General features: G+C 43.8%; 1 protein-coding gene across 1 annotated transcript in view; it reads right to left on the reverse strand.

Moving 5' to 3' along the window:
* TPO (thyroid peroxidase) overlaps positions 1 to 19,859 on the reverse strand; it is a 202,933-nt gene that overhangs the window by 30,766 nt on the left and 152,308 nt on the right. The window contains exons 8-9 of the mRNA XM_066596549.1: positions 12,329 to 12,537; positions 4,288 to 4,449 (exon numbers count right to left, since the gene is read on the reverse strand). Coding sequence (XP_066452646.1) covers positions 4,288 to 4,449; positions 12,329 to 12,537 — 371 coding nt within the window. The remainder of the gene's footprint in view (positions 1 to 4,287; positions 4,450 to 12,328; positions 12,538 to 19,859) is intronic.

Genomic DNA, 19,859 nt, shown 5'->3' on the forward strand with positions numbered 1-19,859 from the left:
AATCACCATCCAAAACGGGGACATTTCTGCTTCATCAATCTGTGTATAATATTCCTCCTCCTCCTCCTGCTCCTCCTCCTGAAACCTCACGTAATCACGCCGAACGGGCAATTTTTCTTAGGGCCACAAGGCTCACTCATATAATTTTTCTAAACCATTTTTATACGTTTCAATGCTCTTAAAAGCGTTGAAACTTTAACTTGAACCAATTTTTCGTTAAACTGGGCTGCCTCCAGGCCTAGTTTTACCACTTAAGCCACATTAACCAAAGCGATTAATGGGTTTCACCTGCCATCTTGGTTGGGCATGGCCAATTTTTTCTGAGGTACATTAGTACTGTTGGTACACCAATTTTTTTGGGCCCTCACCTACAGTGTAATCATAGTAATTTCTATGTTCTTCGCTTGCACTCATGGTACAGAAAAGTGTGTGGGGTTGGCCTACACTTTAGCTACATAAATGTAACTGGGGCCTTGTCTATACTGCAGCTACTGAAATGTGAAAGAGACTGTTATCTCCCTAAACTGCTGCAATGGGAATGTTACTGGGGCCTGTCTTGAGTGCTACTATTACTGAAATGGAACTAAGACTGCGCTCCCCCTATACTGCTGCTAGTGATATGTTAGTGGGGCCTGTCCCTAATGCTACCGCTAAAATGTTAATAATTCTGGGCTCTGCCTATACCACTGCTAATGGTATGTCACTGGGGTGTGGAAACACAGGCTTCACAAAGACATGATGGCGGCGAGGCCATTTCCCACCAACGCTAACCACGGACACGTGTAGAGGACACATAGTGCCTCCAAAACATCCCCCTCCTCCTCCAACAATGAAAACATTCTTGGCAAATACCTTTGCATTGGTCCGTCTGGTGGCAGTCCAAGAATTTCACCTTTAACGACACAACAAGAGAGCACCACCACCATCCCCCCGCCACGGCCCACTTAATCCTGGCCACATTCCGAAAACCAACTACATAAAACCGCGCTACTAGGTCCGCAGTCACCACCACATTACCACCAACGAGGTTACTGTTAAGGTACATATTACCAGTCTGACTGGGGCATGCAGTGTGGGCCGAAGCCCACCTGTATTGTATCTGACTTTGGCTCTGCTGAGTAGGGCACTGCAATGGGATATATTTATGTACCGCCAGTGGGTTCCAGGGAGCCACCCATGCTGTAGGTGCACACGGAGTTTAACCTACATCTGTCCACTTGTAAAGAACCCCAGTCTGACTGGGGCATGTGCAGTGTGGGCCGAAGCCCACCTGCGTTAACCACGACATTACCTCAGCTGTGATGGGCAATGCAATGGGATTTATTTATGTACCGCCGGTGGCTTCCTGGCACCCACCCATGCTGTCGGTCCACAGGGAGTTGTAAATGCATCTGTTTCCACTTCTAAAGAACCCCAGTCTGACTGGGGCATGCAGTGTGGGCCGAAGCCCACCTGCATTAACCACGACATTACCTCAGCTGTGATGGGCAATGCAATGGGATTTATTTATGTACCGCCGGTGGCTTCCTGGCACCCACCCATGCTGTGGGTCCACAGGGAGTTGTTACTACATCTGTCCACTTGTAAAGAACCCCAGTCTGACTAGGGCATGCAGTGTGGGCCGAAGCCCACCTGCATTAACCACGACATTACCTCAGCTGTGATGGGCAATGCAATGGGATTTATTTATGTACCACCGGTGGCTTCCTAGCACCCACCCATGCTGTCGGTCCACAGGGAGTTGTAAATGCATCTGTTTCCACTTCTAAAGAACCCCAGTCTGACTGGGGCATGCAGTGTGGGCCGAAGCCCACCTGCATTAACCACGACATTACCTCAGCTGTGATTGGCAATGCAATGGGATTTATTTATGTACCGCCGGTGGCTTCCTGGCACCCACCCATGCTGTGGGTCCACAGGGAGTTGTTACTACATCTGTCCACTTGTAAAGAACCCCAGTCTGACTGGGGCATGCAGTGTGGGCCGAAGCCCACCTGCATTAACCACGACATTACCTCAGCTGTGATGGGCAATGCAATGGGATTTTTTTATGTACCACCGGTGGGTTCCAGGGAGCCACCCATGCTGTAGGTGCACACAGAGTTTAACCTACATCTGTCCACTTGTAAAGAACCCCAGTCAGACTGGGGCATGCAGTGTGGGCCGAAGCCCACCTGCGTTAACCACGACATTACCTCAGCTGTGATGGGCAATGCAATGGGATTTATTTATGTACCGCCGGTGGCTTCCTGGCACCCACCCATGCTGTGGGTCCACAGGGAGTTGTTACTACATCTGTCCACTTGTAAAGAACCCCAGTCTGACTGGGGCATGCAGTGTGGGTCGAAGCCCACCTGCATTAACCACTACATTACCTCAGCTGTGATGGGCAATGCAATGGGATATTTTTATGTTACGCCGGTGGGTTCCAGGGAGCCACCCATGCTGTGGGTGCACACGGAATTCCCATTGTGGAGTTGTACCTGCCTGTGACTATTTATAAAAAAACCGCGGTCTGACTGGGCCATGCAGACACCTGGACAGAATGAATAGTGTGTGGCACATAGGTTCCCCATTGCTATGCCCACGTGTGCAGCTCCAGATGGAGGTGGCACAGGATTGGATTTCTCATTGCTTCTGTACAGCATTGTGGACTATCGGCCCGCCCCTTTTATGGGGGGGGGGTCGCTGCCTAGCCATGCCAACCCTCTGCAGTGTGTGCCTGCTTTTCCTCCGGCAGACGCACTTATAAATAGACATGAGGGTGGCGTGGCATGAGGGCAGCTGAAGGCTGGGCAGGGACAATTTGGTGTACGCTGTGGACACTGTCGTGCGGGGGGGGGGAGGGGGCAGCATGTAACCAAGGAGAAGTGGCAGCGGAGTGTCATGCAGGCAGTGATTGTGCTTTGTTGGAGGTAGTGTGGTGCTTAGCTAAGGTATGCCATGCTAATGAGGGCTTTTCAGAAGTAAAAGTTGTTGGGAGGTGGGGGGGCCCCACTCTTGCCGGTATTGTGGCTTAATAGTGGGGCCTGTGAACTTGAGATGCAGCCCAACATGTAGCCCCTCGCCTGCCCTATCCGTTGCTGTGTCGTTCCCATCACTTTCTTGAATTGCCCAGATTTTCACACATGAAAACCTTAGCGAGCATCGGCGAAATACAAAAATGCTCGGGTCGCCCATTGACTTCAATGGGGTTCGTTACTCGAAACAAACCCTCGAGCATCGCGAAAAATTCGTCTCGAGTAACGAGCACCCGAGCATTTTGGTGCTCGCTCATCTCTAGTCATCACCTGTCCCCATTTTCTGTGTTTCATCTTGTTATTTTTGTTACTTGAGACAGACTTCACTTCACACTCAGTGGACAGCAAATTAGAGGAAAGGGAGACCCCTAGTAGCTACAGTTTTAGTTGGATTTTTCAGCACAAAAACATCCATTTGAGTAAATAAAGAAAATTATACGTTTGCTGGTTATCACATCTGCTATCCTATAAACACAGGTTTGTTGAAAAGTTAATAACTATTTAAATAATACATTATTTAAAAAAAAGAGCAAACTTTTGAAAAATTTGGTTCGGATGATTCGCAGAATTTTGGCAAAAATTTTGTTTGATCCAAATTAGCTTGAACTGTACTAGAACCTCACCAATACCCCTTAAACTGGTGCATATCACTGTCCAAGAGCCATAAAAGTCTCGTACAACACTCTTTGGCCACCTAGGAGTTTATCTAAGTACTTTTGCAAACTTAATGAAGAAGAAGAGCAAAGAAGGAAAAGGAAGGAAAAGAAACAGAAGAAAAAAGAAGGAAAGAAAGAAGGTAGGAAAATAAGATGGAAAAGTATTTTTCCTTCTTTTTCCTTTTTCTCCTTCCTTTTTCACCTTTTAGCAGGTTTAGTTGAGACAAACCACCCAAAGTTCGTTTTTTTGCTGAATCAAACTTTTAGCACAGTTCGACCCAAAACAGAGTTCTACTTTTTTAGTTCACTCAACACTACTTCCTAATAACAAATTGGCAAATCATTTTGTCAGCATAAATTAAGAAATAGAATTGAAGCCATTACATTTTTGTACAATACTTTAAATGTAATTTTAAGTAAAACATGTTAATGTAATGTTATATTTTTACATGACCCTATACATCTTAAAGGTAGACAGTGGAGCAGTGAATTTTAGTTGTGCACAATTAATTTGTCATTTTTGTACCAGATGCTTAACTCTCAGGTTCCCCCTACTCAACATTCAGCTCACCTCCCATAGACTTATTGTAGTGCTCCACATTAAATGGTACCTTTACAGAATGGAGGTTGGGTATTCCATTGATTTCCTTGACAGGCTAATTTTTCATGTCCTTCTAAGCGAAATCCAGGGTAACAGAAATAAATTGAGAGTGTCTCTGAACAATATGCAAAATCACCATTCTCTATCTTCTTTGGAAGTCCACAGGATGCACCTACAATAAGATATTGGGCTGGTTAAATCCATTTCAAGCTTTATCTTGGCTTTCTTTCTCTAATCAAAGTATTGCCTTTGGATAAAAATGAGAAACCATTTATATATTTCCAAACAGAATTGTAAATTTGTAGAAGACAATTGAAAAAAAAAACAAACAACAGATAACAAATCTTCTGTTTTCATGTTATCTAAATCAGCTCTCTCCGGGCTTTGTCTGTGCCAGATGATGTATCCCATCTCTCCTTGTAATATATGCTGAGTGCATTGAGTAGTATAGCAATATGTTGAAGTGTCTACAACTGCTACTGGCTCCTATGTCTGGAAAGCCAGCAGGATTCTCTACCTTAGTTGGCAGAGTATTAGACTCATCAACAGACATTGCAATATAGTGAATAACTTTCAACTCTTTGGTCAACTGCTTGTCCTATTACCTGCTCGGCTCACAAGGTGTGCCCACACAATTATATCATTAGTTGTAGTTTATCTAACTAGGATAGGCTGCCCCTACTTGTAAGAAGGGGCACAAATAGCCCTCACTTGACCTCTTACATAAGTAAGAACAGTGCTGGTACGTTAACTTATGTAGTGAAATGGACTCCAAAGACGTAAAATAAAATCTGATTAGCTTGAACAGTGCTACTATCTATCATTTTTTTTAATATGCAATATCTTTTGTGTGCCTTAGACATTGTTGTATTGAAGTTAAAGCTTGGATATATTTTACTGACCAAAATATGACCAAAATGTGGGATTGACAAGGCAACTGTTAGGTGAATTCACAACTGGCTGAGTTATGGAACTCAAAGAGTGGTCATAAATGGCTGCACATCCAATTAAAAGAATGTGCCAAGTGGGGTACCACAAGGCTCTGTCTTGAGCGCAGTGTTTATCAACATTTTTATAAATGATCTGAAGGAGGGAATTGAGGGGAAACTGATCAAATTTGCTTACGATACAAAGCCAGGAGAGAGAGACTCTAGAGAAGAGAGGGAGGATTCAAAATGATCTAGACAAGCTTGAACAGGGGGCGGTGACTTATTGATTGGCATTTAACAAGGAGAAATGCAAGGTCCTACATCTGTACAAGAAAAATGAAAAAAACATATACAGAATGAGAGGAATTAAACTAAGTGGCAGCACATGTGAAAAAGACTTGGGTATACTAAAAGATCACAGACTGAACATGAGTCAACAATGTGATGCAGCAGCCAAAAAGGCAAACACAATTCTGGGATATATTAAAAGTTGCATACAGTCTAGATTACGAGAGGTAATTATCCCCCTGTACTTTTCCTTAGTCAGACCTCATCTGAAATATTGTGTCCATTTCTGGGTACCCCACTTTAAAAAAGACATAGACAAACTCGGGCAAGTTCAGAGAAGAGCAACCAGGATGGGTAGCAATCTGTAACCATGTCCTATGAGGAATGGTTAAAGGATCTCGGAATGTTTAGCTTGCAAAAAGGAAGGCTCAGAGGAGGCTTAATAGCTGTCTACAAATATCTGAAGGGCTGTCACAGTACAGAAGGATCCGCCCTATTCTCATTTGTATAAGGAAAGACTAGAAGCAATGCGATGAAACTGAAAGGGAGGAGACACAGATTAGATATCAGAAAAAACTTTCTGACAGTGCGGGTGATGGATGAGTGGAACAGGTTACCATGGGAGGTGGTGAGTTCTCCTTCAATGGAAGTCTTCAAACAGAGGCTGGACAGACATCTGTCTGGGATGATATAGTGATCCTGCATTGAACAGGGCGTTGGACCCATTGATCTTGGAGGTCCCTTCCAACTGTATCATTTTATGATTCTATAATACTGAAACATGATCAATAGTATACAATTCAATCAAACTTAAAGCTGTTGTCCTTTTTCTAGCTGCTTGCTGCAGGAAGCAGAAAGCTTTGTACATTGTGCAGTGGCCCTGGTTTTCACTGCCAACTGAGTCCTATTGAAGTGAATGGGCAATAAGCATGAACATCTGGGCAAGAAAAATGAAAAAAGCACATACAGAATGGGAGAAAATTGGGATAAGCAGCAGCGCATGTGAAAAAGACTTGGGTATACTAATAGATCATAGACTGAACATGAGTCAACAATGTGATGCAGCAGCCAAAAAGGCAAAGAAAATTCTGGGATGTATTAAGAGAAGCATAGAGTCTAGGTCATGTGAGATAATTATCCCCCTCTACTCTTCCTTAGTCAGATCTCATCTGGAATACTGTGTCCAATTCTCGGCAACAAACTTTAAAAAAGACATAGACAAACTGGAGCAAGTTCAGAGAAGAGTTACCAGGATGGTGAAAGGGCTGCAAATCATGTCCTATGAGAAAACAATTAAAGGATCTGGGAGTGTTCAGCTTGCAAAAAAAAAGGCTGAGAGGAGCCTTAAAGGGGTTGTCCCGCGAAACAAAGTGGGGGTATACACTTCTGTATGGCCATATTAATGCACTTTGTAATGTACATTGTGCATTAATTATGAGCCATACAGAAGTTATTCACTTACCTGTTCCGTTGCTGGCGTCCCCGTCTCCATGGTGCCGTCTAATTTTCAGCGTCTAATCGCCCGATTAGACGCGCTTGCGCAGTCCGGTCTTCTCCCTTCTGAATGGGGCAGCTCGTGCCAGAGAGCTGCTCCTCGTAGCTCCGCCCCGTCACATGTGCCGATTCCAGCCAATCAGGAGGCTGGAATCGGCAATGTACCGCACAGAAGACCTGCGGTCCACCGAGGGTGAAGATCCCGGCGGCCATCTTCGCAAGGTAAGTAAGAAGTCACCGGAGCGCGGGGATTCGGGTAAGTACTATCCGTTTTTTTTTTTTAAACCCCTGCATCGGGTTTGTCTCGCGCCGAACGGGGGGGGGGGGGCTATTGAAAAGAAAAAAAAAACGTTTCGGCGCGGGACAACCCCTTTAAGAGCTGACTACAAATTTCTGAAGGGCTGTCACAGTGCAGAGGGATCAGCCCTATTCCCATTTGTACAAGGAAAGCCTAGAAGCAATGGGATGAAACTGAAAGGGAGGAGACACAGATTAGATATTAGAAAAAACTTTCTGACAGTGAGGGTGATCATTGAGTGGGACAGGTTGCCGCAGGAGGTGGTGAGTTCTCCTTCAATGGAAGTGTTCAAACAAAAGCTAGACAAATATCGGTCTGGGATGATTTATGCTGCCTGTCCACGGGCGATTTGTCATTGCATTACCAGCGGCGATAATCTGGCCGCGGGTAACGCAGTGAACCCTTTTAATAGACTTACTATGGAAAGCGCAGCCAGACATCCATGAGCGGAGAAGCATAGTGATTCTCCGCTTGCGGGATTCAAATTGCGGTATGCTGTGATTTTCCTTCAGTGATCCTATCTATTAGATAGACTCACCACAGAGGTCTGTCAGTTCTCCCCCGTGGCGGAATATCGCTAGTGATATTCCACCTTGGACCGGCAGCCTAAGCAGGGAGTTGGACCCTATGACCCTGGAGGTGCCTTCCAACTCTACCATTCTATGATTCTAACCCAGGCCACTGTGCAATTTACAGTGCTATCTGCTTCCTGCAGCAAATAACTAGAAGTGGGACAACCCCTTTAAAGGGATTGTTTAACAACAGGTTTTACCTGTTTTGCAGGTACCCAACAGTGGCTCTTCCTAAATTGCATGGCAGTGTGTGCCTGCACATGTGCATTACAGCTCCATTCACTTTGGTGGGACCATCAGAGATAGCTGACTAGGATGGCCCAAGATAAGTGGAACAATTTTTTTGCAGCTTAGATTTAGATTTTTTTCAGAACAGGATTAAGGACAAGCAAGATTTAACAATAACTGTTATGTTTCGTGTTTCCAATAAGAGTATTTTTTACCTGAGCATAGGTAGTTAAAGGGGTTGTGCCACAGGATAGAGGATAATTAACTGTTTCGCTGGGGTCCAACTGCCGGGACCCCCAAAGATCATGAGAATAGTGATTGCAAAGATCCTTGAACGAATGAAGAGGTGGTGAAGTATGTGCACTGCTGCTCCATTCATTTCAATAGGACTGCCAAAGATAATTCAAGCTTGTGGCTGTCTTTTGAAGTGCTATTGAAATGAATGGAGTGGTGGAGTCCCGAAAATTCATCCCGCGCTCGCCGGCAGCCGATTGCTTTCAATGGAGCCGGCTGTATTACCGGCTCCATTGAATTCAATGGGCTAACATCGTTCTTCTCTGCCACAGCTGTTACAGCTGTGGCAGAGGAGAACGATCTTTATGCTGACAGTGCGGGGGGGTCTCACTCTTGCCACTATTGTGGCTTAATAGTGAGACCTCGGAGCCCGAAATGCAGCCCTGCATGTTGCTCCTCGCCTGCCCTATCCATTTCTGTGTTTTTTACATGACTTTGGCGATTTGCTAAGATTTTTACAAGTGAAAACCTTAGCGGAGCACTAGTCATATACAAAAATGCTCGAGTCACCCATTGACTTTAATGGGGTTTGTTGCTCGAAACGAACTCACGAGCATCACTGAAAGTTCGACTCGAGTAACGAGCACTCGAGCATTTTGGTGCTCGCTCATCTCTACTGCTGATCCATTCTTTTGGGGATCTTCTCAACCCCATTCTTTTGATCGTGGGGGTCCCATCAGTTGGACCACCACCAATCAGTTAGCTATTCCCTATCCAGTGTATAAGGGTGGCTTCAGAGGAACGTGTATTTTGTGCGTGCATATGCATGCACAAAAACACGAATCTATTAGCCCCAATGCATTGACTATGGTGTGTTCACATCTCCATGCTTTACAGGCGTGTGCCTGCAAAGATAGGACATGAGTGCACCATAGTGAATGCACGCAATGAAGCCGCGGCTGCTGACGGCAGCTGAATTGAAAACAATGGTCTGCCGGCACTCCTGCATTCTTTTTCAGGGAAGGGCTTTACATATAAGACCTTCCCTGAAAAAGAAAAATTTTAGTGTAAAATAAATAAATAAATATACTTACCTGTCCGCCGCTGCTGTGTCCCCTGCGGGGATGAAGAACACATCAGCCGCATGCAGATGTTTCCCCTTATTCCCATTAGTAAAAAGAATTCCCTGCTGCTACATCTGCCCCATCTGTGACAGATGCAGCAGAGAAATTCTTCAATTCTCTCCTGCAGCTGTCACACATGACAGCTCTGGTAGAAGATTCTGCTGCTTTAAATATCAGCCCTTTCCTAAAAATCCAGTAAAAGTGCTTTAAAAAACAAAAAGAATAGATACTCACCTCCCTTCAGCTGCCAGGGCTCAGCCGCATCTTCTCCTGCTGTTCCCTGCACTGTGGTGTTGATCTATCAGCAGGCGAGGATTTAAAATCCCTACCTGCTGAAAGAGCTGAATGTGATTGGCTGAGGTGCTCAGCCAATCACAGGCAGCTCTCGCCCGTCATTCATTCGGGGAGAGCTGCCTGTGATTGGCTGAGCACATCAGCCAATCACATTCAGCTTTTTCAGCAGGCGGGGATTGTGAATGTGTTCTTCATCCCTGCGGGGGACACAGCATCAGCGGACAGGTAAGTTTATTTATTTTTCTATTTTTAATAGAGATGAGCGAACGTACTCGTCCGAGCTTGATGCTCGGGCGAATATTAGGGTGTTCGGGATGTTCGTTATTCGTAACGAACACCACACGATGTTCGGATGTTCGGGTTACTTTAACTTTCTTCCCTGAGAAATCTTTTCTATATGCGCTCAATGGGGCCGGCGGCAGCAGCGCCAACCCCATTGAGAACATATAGAAGACAAATCCTTCTTCTCTGCCACAGCTGTAACAGCTGTGACAGAGAAGAACGATGTTTGCCCATTGAATTCAATGGAACCGGCAATACAGCCGACTCCACTGAATGCAATGGGCTGCCGGCGATCGCGGGATGAATTGTCGGAAAGGGGTTAAATATATAAGCCCTTTCCTGCAATTCATCCAGAAATGTGTAAAAATAAAAAATATATATATACTCACCTGGTGCCCGCAGACGGAGTTCAGCGCGGCAGGCTGCAGTTCTCCTGAACTGCTCTGAACAGCTGTGAGTAGTATTCAGCAGCCGGGGATTTAAAATCCCCGCCTGCTGAATGAGAGGCCTCTGATTGGTCACAGCCTGACCAATCAGAGGCCAGCCCTCACTCACACCCATTGATGAATTCATGAATGGGTGAGTGAGGGCTGCCTCTGATTGGCTCAGGGGCAGCTCTCCTGCCCCTGAGCCAATCAGAGGCAGCCCTCACTCACCCATTCATGAATTCATGAATGGGTGTGAGTGAGGGCTGGCCTCTGATTGGTCAGGCTGTGACCAATCAGAGGCATCTTATTCAGCAGGCGGGGATTTTAAATCCCCGGCTGCTGAATACTGCTCACAGCTGTTCAGAGCAGTTCAGGAGAACTGCAGCCTGCCGCGCTGAACTCCTTCTGCCGGCACCAGGTGAGTATATATATATTTTTTATTTTTACACATTTCTGGATGAATTGCAGGAAAGGGCTTATATATTTAACCCCTTTCCGACAATTCATCCCGCGATCGCCGGCAGCCCATTGCATTCAGTGGAGTCGGCTGTATTGACGGCTCCATTGAATTCAATGGGCTAACATCGTTCTTCTCTGCCACAGCTGTTACAGCTGTGGCAGAGGAGAACTTGCTGTGTCGTTCCCATCATTTTCTTTAATTGCCAAGATTTTCACACATGAAAACCTTAGCGAGCATCGGCGAAATACAAAAATGTTCCGGTCGCCCATTGACTTCAATGGGGTTCGTTATTCGAAACGAACACCCGAACATCGCGGGAAGTTCGTTTCGAATAACGCGAACCCGAACATTTTGGTGTTCGCTCATCTTTAATTTTTAACACTAAAATTTTTGTTTTTCAGGGAAGGGCTTATATGTAAAGCCCTTCCCTGAAAAACAATGCAGGGGTGCCGGCAGACCATTGTCTTCAATGGAGCCACCGGCAGCAGCCGCGGCTCCATTGCAAACAATGCACGGACCTGCATTCATGTGTGTTTTTACACGTACATGGGTGTGCACCTATGTACGCAGCTTTGTATGGACAAAAACACACTCGTGTGAAGCCACCCTAAGGGATAACTTAATTCATGTGACAGCCCCTTTTAAGGACTACTTAAATAAAATAAATCACACAATATTACAAAAAATCTATGATTCCACTTATCAAGTGGATTCAGAAATTACAGATTTTTACTTTCCTGTTAATAATACTTATTGATTATTCAAAAATTGCTTTTGAATACAATGACAGAAAATGGAGCCAAAGATAGACATTCTAGAGGTCTACATACACCTGTTCCCCTGAAAATAAGACCTACCCTTAACATAAGACCTAGCACGATTTTTCAGGATTTTTGAGGATGCAGAATGATTTTTCAGGATTTTTAAGGGCTTAGTCACATGGGCGCATCCGGGCACCAATGCGCCCGTCTTCCTGCAGGATAAGACGGCCGCACTGCAGGTACGGACGACTCTCTGCAGTGCCGGAAGAAAGAACACAGGACCGGCAATGGAGCCGGTCATGTGTTCTTTCTCTGCACCTACAGTGTGGCAATCTTATCCTGCAGGAAGACGGGCGCATTTGCGCCCGGATGAGCCCGTGTGACTAAGCCCTGAGGATGCTTGAACTATAAGCCCTACTCCAAAATTAAGCCCTAGTTACAGTTAATACAAAAATTCAATTTAAATAGTGTCCAGGCAGCTACACATGTAAAAAAGTGAAATCCTTTGGAGCAAAGACTAATATAAGACACTGTCTTATTTTGGGGAAACAGGCTATTATGCATAATAGATTGTAAACAGGTGGCAATATCTGCTGTAAAATAACAATATATCAAATGTGCTAAATTGTAGAGATATGGACATTCAGCTGTGTGCATACCTTGTTCTGGATTCTCCTTCCAGGCTTCTAGATTCATGCTGGGTACAATGTCACAGGACTCAAAACCTTCAGGAAACGTTGCCATCAGAAAGCTATCAGAAGGTACATGTGTTAGTCCTGTATTGTCACAAATCACACGAGACAGAGAATGTCTTTCAAGTTCCAACTTCTGTTTCTCAGTGAACACATTTGTATTTTCATACCAAAACCTAAATATGTTAGAAAAAGATGACAAGTTAGAGCATTTATATAGCTGAAATTAAAATGTTACTAGTTTTCATAGATTAGGTCAAATATGGAGGAGATGTCGCAAATCTAATAATGTCCTTTTTTTGTAAACTGCACAAAACAAGGGAAGTCTGTGATGACTCTACATTAAAATGTGTGGCAAAATCCTCATACTGCATAATGCATGCATACAGAGGTGTAACTTGAAGCTTCTGGGCCCCAATGCAAAACCTGTACCAGGGCCCCCAACTATAATGCTTTATTCATAGTACTGGTCTCCCTATATGGAGAGGTGAGGCCTTTTGTGCCCCCTAAGGCTCCTGGGTCCAGGAGCAACCACATCCTCTGCATCCCCTATAGTTACGTCAGTACATGCATATTTTCCTGCATATGCAATCCTAGAGATCTGCTCTCAGGACGAGGTTTTAAAGGGGTTTTCTGAGATTAAAAAAAACCCAAACAAACAAAAAAAACATTACGGCTGTGGAATAGTGTAAAGTTAAGAAAAGTCCCTTGTTTTAGGTGCTACCTGCCCAACACTGGAGCCCTGATGACTGCTCCTCCGAACCTGGAAGACGCTGGCTGTAGTCACATACTGTTCATTGTGCATGAGACCACTTACTTACCCAAATAAAGGCTGCATTGGCCATGACAGAATCACTGCGGCTTACTGTAGTGGAAACCCAATATATCTATATTCTGGACTGTGGGCCTTTGGTAATGGACAATGAACCTGTTTTTATTATGTATACTAAATGCCAGTACTTTTCCATTACTGTTACAAATATAGATATGCCTTCTTTCATGTATCCAATGTATCTACTTCCTCTTATGAAACTTCTGTTCTCAAAACGCTGACAAGATATATATAGTATAAACACGTTACATTTTCCATCTGTTTTTGTGCATTTAGAAGAAGCAAAGAGTAGACAGTTAACCGCATTTGAGACAAGGTACTGCTTTTAGATACCGCAAAATTCCCCCAGCAATTTTACTGGAAACAGACGCGAATAACATGGGAGGTCTATGCTATTATTAACTCATGATGTAACATCCAATCATATCGAAGGAACCACACGTGGGTCCAAGACAACCCACTCATCTAATCCACCACCTGATGGCCAATCACAGATGACCGGAGGATGGAAGAATTGCAAGATGCTTATCCAATAATTAAACAATACGTTGTGTCTATGTAATCTTTGACCTGCCCAGATGGGCGGATATGTTAAACTCTTTTAAAACAGGCTACGCGCCCAACAATAAAGTAGAATTGAGGAAGCTATACATGCTGAACCTGTGTCAGTGTGAAAACTTCTTATGCGCATATAATCAATTCAGAATTAATATGGAAGGGTGTAAACATTCCAAATTGAGCAAGCCGTGGTTCCACAAAGGATTTCCACGACATTACAGAGCTGGGTGGGAGCCATTTTTTCGTTTTACAACATTTCATGGCTGGAAAATGATTTTTGAATCTCTGAAAACCTCTAAATATGGAAAATGTTTATTTGACTCATTTATATAGTGCATACATATCCCACAGTGTTTACATAGAAATTATGTAGAGTTTAAGGGCCCTTTTAGACGAGCCGATATGTCGTTTGAACAAGCAAACAACCAAACGATGTCCGAGTTCGCTTGTTCGCTCGTGCAGTCTGCTTACACAGGCAGATACGAGAAATAGTTCAGAATCATTCATTCTTTCACATTCGCTGTACAAGTGAATGAGAGCGACTGAGCGGTTGCTGTTTAGGGCTCCTGCACACAAGCGTGACGTATAAGCGCTAATGAGAGCATGATGTGATTTTAAACTGAATGGAGGAAAATCATGTGTTCTCGCAAGTGTTTCTGCGCATTTTACTGTAATTTTTTGCGCTGCTACCAGGGGAGTAAAGAATCCCCTGCCACAGCTGTGACAGAGGATCGCAAAACTCTCCCATTGATTTCAATAGGGCCTGCTGGCGACCCCATTGAAAACAATAGGATGCCAGCAACCCCGCGTGATTTTCGGGGAAGGACTTTAAATATAAGCCCTTCCCTGAAGATCAATCCTAATTGTAGTAAAAAATAAAAAAAAATACATTCAGCCAATCAAAGGCAGTGCTCGACCATTCAATGAATTCAATGAATGGCAGAACGCTGCCTATGATTGGCTGAGCACTGTGACCAATCACAGGCAGCGCTCAGCTGTCATTCAATGAATGGCTGAGCACTGCCTGTGACTGGCTGAGCGCTCAGCCAATCAGACCCAGCCCTTTCAGCAGGTGTGGATTTTAAATCCCCGCCTGCTGAAAGAACTTCATTACAGTCATGGGACCCAAGCGGCTAGACGCGCCTGAGCCCCCGGCAGTGGCGGGGAGGTTAGTATATATATATTTTTTATTTTTACACCAGATAGGAATGATTTTCAGGTAAGGGCTTATATTTAAAGCCCTTCACTGAAAATCACTGCAGGGGTTGCTGGCAGACCATTGCTTTCAATGGGGCCGCTGGCAGCAGCCGTGGCCCCATTGAAAGCAATGCTGCACGGACCTGCATTTACGTGTGTTTGTGCACGTACATTGATTCGCCGGTTTTGGAAGCACCAATGTACGCACCAGCACATGCTCGTGTCAATGCACCCTTACTGTTGATGATCACACAGCTATAATAGAGGAAATCACAGCTCATCCTCTTGACTGTATACTTTTGGCCTGTAGCTTATTTAGGTGACTATAGAAGTTAATTCTAATTAAACTGTCTATCCAACAGGCAGAAATGATACAGCCTCAGCTAAGTGAGCAAGCAGACAAGATGCTCCCTGATAGGTATCAGACAGGAGACAGCACTGCATGGAAAAAAAATGCAATATACAGAGGAGACGTCCAGAGTGTGTCAGGCAATTCGGTGAAGGGGGCAAGGATGAAAAAATGTGTTTTCACTGAAGCGGCCCTTTAAACTTTGCTACATCTATAGATTGTTATCACATACATTAGACACACAATCTATATTTGACTATTAGTTAGAGATGAGCGAGCATGCTAGATAAGGTCAGTTACTCAGTTACTTAGTCGCTCTTCTCAAGTAACTGCCTTCTCGTCCGAGCGTGCTCGGGGGGTCGGCGGGGGTGAGCGGTGGGGCGAGAGAGATCTGTCTCATCACTCTCCCCCCGCTCCCCTCCACTGCCCCCCCCCCCCAAGCACGCTTGGATGAGAAGGCAGTTACTCGAGAAGAGCGATGCTCGCTCGAGTAACTGACCTTACCGAGCGTGCTCGCTCATCTCTAGTATTAGTATGTTTTTGGAGTGTAGGACAAAACTCATGCAGATCTTGCCTTGGGTCAAATGTAAACTTGTAACTCCAGCTGCATGGTCAGCATGCTATCTACTAAGAGTTAATATTAGAATTTCTAAAATGGAACGGGTGGGGCAGAGGTTTGTTGAAGACCTCACAATAAGAATATTATTAGATCGCATACATTATGCAGAAATAATTGCAACTGATGACTACTTCCAGCTTAAATTCTCTCTACATTTTTCTGAAGTTCTTTAGGAAGCCCTTATTTTGTATGAATGGATTCTGACTTTGCAGTGATATCTCTATTTTTAGCAGGTGCCTTAAGCTGGTTCATGTTTTAGTTTTGGATATTGTTGGATGTGCAATACAATATCACCTCAATTTTTTTGCGGCTAGATAAGTGTGTCCCAAGATGTAGGTTGACTTGTGATAAATTAATCAATGTGCCCCAGTTCAGTCATTTTAACACTGCAGGGAGACTTCAGTTAATCATGAGCAGTCAGTGGCATGCTATATTTTGCTGTAGTACAAAGGTACGGTGCTGGTTTGTCTATTAGTGAGCTTAAGCACCAGTAATGCTGATACTGTACAGTATCTCTCCACATTGTACTGTAGGTTAAACTGAGCTAAAAACAAACATATTATTTCAGAAAGTTCTTTAGAAAACTATGCTTATAAATAATATATAGTACATAACTGCATAAAACAATTGAAGTAAAGTAGCATTCCCATCTTCTAATGTTACAACATATCGCTAAGAGGTGCCATAATATTTTAATTGGAGAGTATATGACTTTTAAAATTTCACAGATCCTAAGAGCAAAGTAGAGCCTCATGTGGCGCAGAGTGTTAAGGCAGCAGAAATGCAGTAGTAAACTCTTGCTGATGACCTGAAGGTTGCAAGTTCAATCTGTGAATGGTTCAGGTCAACTCAAGGTTGACTCAGCCTTCCACCCTTCCAAGGTCGGTAAAATGAGTACCCAGTGTCACAGCATATAAATTGTTATGTTTCAGAATACAATAAGTGTATGTATTTCTTATCTGATTGGACTAAAACCTATGCTGTGTAGTGCCGGTAACAAGGATTAAAAGGATAAGAGGAGTCAATAGGAAGAATAGCACTACTAAATTATGTTAACCCGTTTAGGACCAGCCACTGTAAATTTACGGCGGCTGGTCCTGGGCTTAGAGCACTGCCGGTAGTAAAATTACGGTGGTGCTTTAAGTCTCCTGGCTCTGCAATCAGTCAGAGGCAGGAGCGGGTTATCAGCTGTTAGTGACACCTGATAACCCAGAGCAGAAGGCAGGAGGGGTTTTTAACCCTTCCTGCCTTCTACTTCCCCGATATACAGTGCTCAATGAGCACTGTGTGGGGAAAGTGAAAGTAACATGTACTTTCACTACGGGAGCCTCGGGGGTCATGTGACCATCCGGGATTCCCTGCTACTGCAGAGCTGGAGGGTCAGACTAGATCCTGGCAGCTCTGCAAGTGACTAATGTCACCACAGGGGTTGCTTTCCCCTATTACTATGGCTCCTATAGATTCCCCAGCTATAGTGGGAAAGTGTCAAATAAAGAAAAAAATATATGTGAATGTCCCCCAGAGGTCTTTCATGACGTCATGGGGGACACAGATAGTAAAAAAACACAATTACATAAATAAGTAAAACAAAATAACAGAATAAAACAACAATACATACATAAGAAAGAGAATAACACAAAGCCGACGCCAACAAAAACCGTCGCCGTATGCGCCCTATAAACCAAAACCATACATACTATATATCAAAATGCCCGAAACAAATAGAGGAACCCACTCCCATACTTTATTTTAGTGTAGATATAAAAGTAATTTTAAAAAAATTATAAATGTTACAAAAAAATCATTTTTTTAAAGCTTTTTACCCCTAATAAAACTAAAAAACGAGAAAAAAAAGTCAGTGAAAAAGATATTAAAAAATAGTCCTATATGTCACGGAAAAAAAAACGCAGCAAAAATAATTTTGGGAGCTAAAGGAAAAAAAATAGAGCAGTAAAACCGCCACATGGGTAAAATCACTAAAAATTATCTGGTCCTTAAGGTACAAAACAGCCTGGTCCTTAAAGGGGTTGTCCCGCGAAAGCAAGTGGGGTCATACACTTCTGTATGGCCATATTAATGCACTTTGTAATATACATCGTGCATTAATTATGAGCCATACAGAAGTTATTCACTTACCTGCTCCGTTGCTGGCGTCCCCGTCTCCATGGTGCCATCTAATTTCAGCGTCTAATCTCCCGATTAGACGCGCTTGCGCAGTCCGGTCTTCTCCCTTCTGAATGGGGCCGCTCGTGCTGGAGAGCTGCTCCTCGTAGCTCCGCCCCGTCACGTGTGCCGATTCCAGCCAATCAGGAGGCTGGAATCGGCAATGGAACGCACAGAGCCCACGGTGCACCATGGGAGAAGATCCCGGCGGCCATCTTCGCAAGGTAAGTAAGAAGTCACCGGAGCGCGGGGATTCGGGTAAATACTATCCGTTTTTTTTTTTTTAAACCCCTGCATCGGGTTTGTCTCGCGCCGAACGGGGGGGCTATTGAAAAAAAAAAAAACGTTTCGGCGCGGGACAACCCCTTTAAGGGATTAACATAAAGACATAGTTAGTAAACAGAAATATAGTATAATGAGATAACCAGACCCTGATTGCAGCCATTTACTTGTCTAGACAAGCCTTAAGCACTTTGAGACTGTTTTGTAGATGTCAATAAGCCTTATGATCAATAATCTTTGTAACCTTTGTATGATAACACCCTCTTTCTTTCTGTATAAAAACTGGCAATGTCTTCAATTAAAACAGAATTCTCCTGGCTTCTCATGAGAAGAGCATCTTGCTATAACAAGAAAGTGCTTTCTGTTATTAATAGACACTGCTAGCAATCTTCTCATCACTGGCTTCCATATCTACCAATTTGGCACCTGGCAACGAGGTCATCAAATCGGTACCAGTGTGGTCCGATAACACCAGCTTGGTGGGGGGTAGTAAATAAATTACTTTAAAGCGCTGTGGAATAAGTTGGCACTATACAAATAACAAGATATATATATTTTTAACAGAAGTCACTTTGTCTTTTTTTATGTGTAGCAACTCTTTTGTCCACCTCTGCATAGTTTAAAGATGCATCCATCTCCATCATTATGTTTCCTCTTGGCTCAAGATATCCCAAGATGAGTGGAGCAAGATGACCGGCTTTGGAAAAAACAGAAACAGTAATGCAAAAGTTTCTTATTTTCTTTTCAATCAAAGCTGGTCATATTGTACTTCTCATCTTGAGATATCTTGAGCTAAGAGGAAAGGTAAGGAAGGACACATCTGTAACTGCATCAAAGCTCCACTCAAGTGAATTGGGCTGTATTTTAGTTGTTTGCTCAGTACGTAGCCGGGAGCGCTGCAGTGGATAAAAGATCTGTGTGAAGATGGTAGCAATTACTAGTGTCCTTTTCAAGTCTGCAGAGTGACATGACCACAGGAAATTCCTTGGGTGTTATTATCACAGTGTTCTCTTGGCTGAGAAGTGCTGTCCTGATTTTTTTTTAGGACATTCGTATTTACATAATTTCTTTAATGCTTTTTCTTCATTTTAACATTAAAGTCATTTCACTAGGATATACAGAGATATGTGAATGGGGGATTTATGACCCTAGGCGATCCTGAGAAATAACAGGTTGTTACATTTGGTGGAGGTCTATAGTTCCTTCGTACTTTTACCAGATATGGCAGTGGCTTCATTGAGGCACTGATATGAAGTGTAAAAAGCAAAAAAACTGGTGGAGTGGCGCAACTTTCTGCAAATAAACCACAATAGTTTGGATAGGTGACTATAGTTTTCCTCCATTGGGTGATATTAAAAACCAACAAATAAATCCTGAAATCTACTCTACTGGTGGTCTGGAGCCTGTTCATCATGTATCTGCACCCTCATGTAACCACTGCTTCCAACACCGCCTAACAGCCTAGATGGCGGGCAAATAATTGAAACGACAATCCTGC

The sequence above is a fragment of the Eleutherodactylus coqui genome, chromosome 1 (genome assembly GCF_035609145.1).
Source record: "Eleutherodactylus coqui strain aEleCoq1 chromosome 1, aEleCoq1.hap1, whole genome shotgun sequence".
Lineage (NCBI taxonomy): Eukaryota > Metazoa > Chordata > Amphibia > Anura > Eleutherodactylidae > Eleutherodactylus > Eleutherodactylus coqui.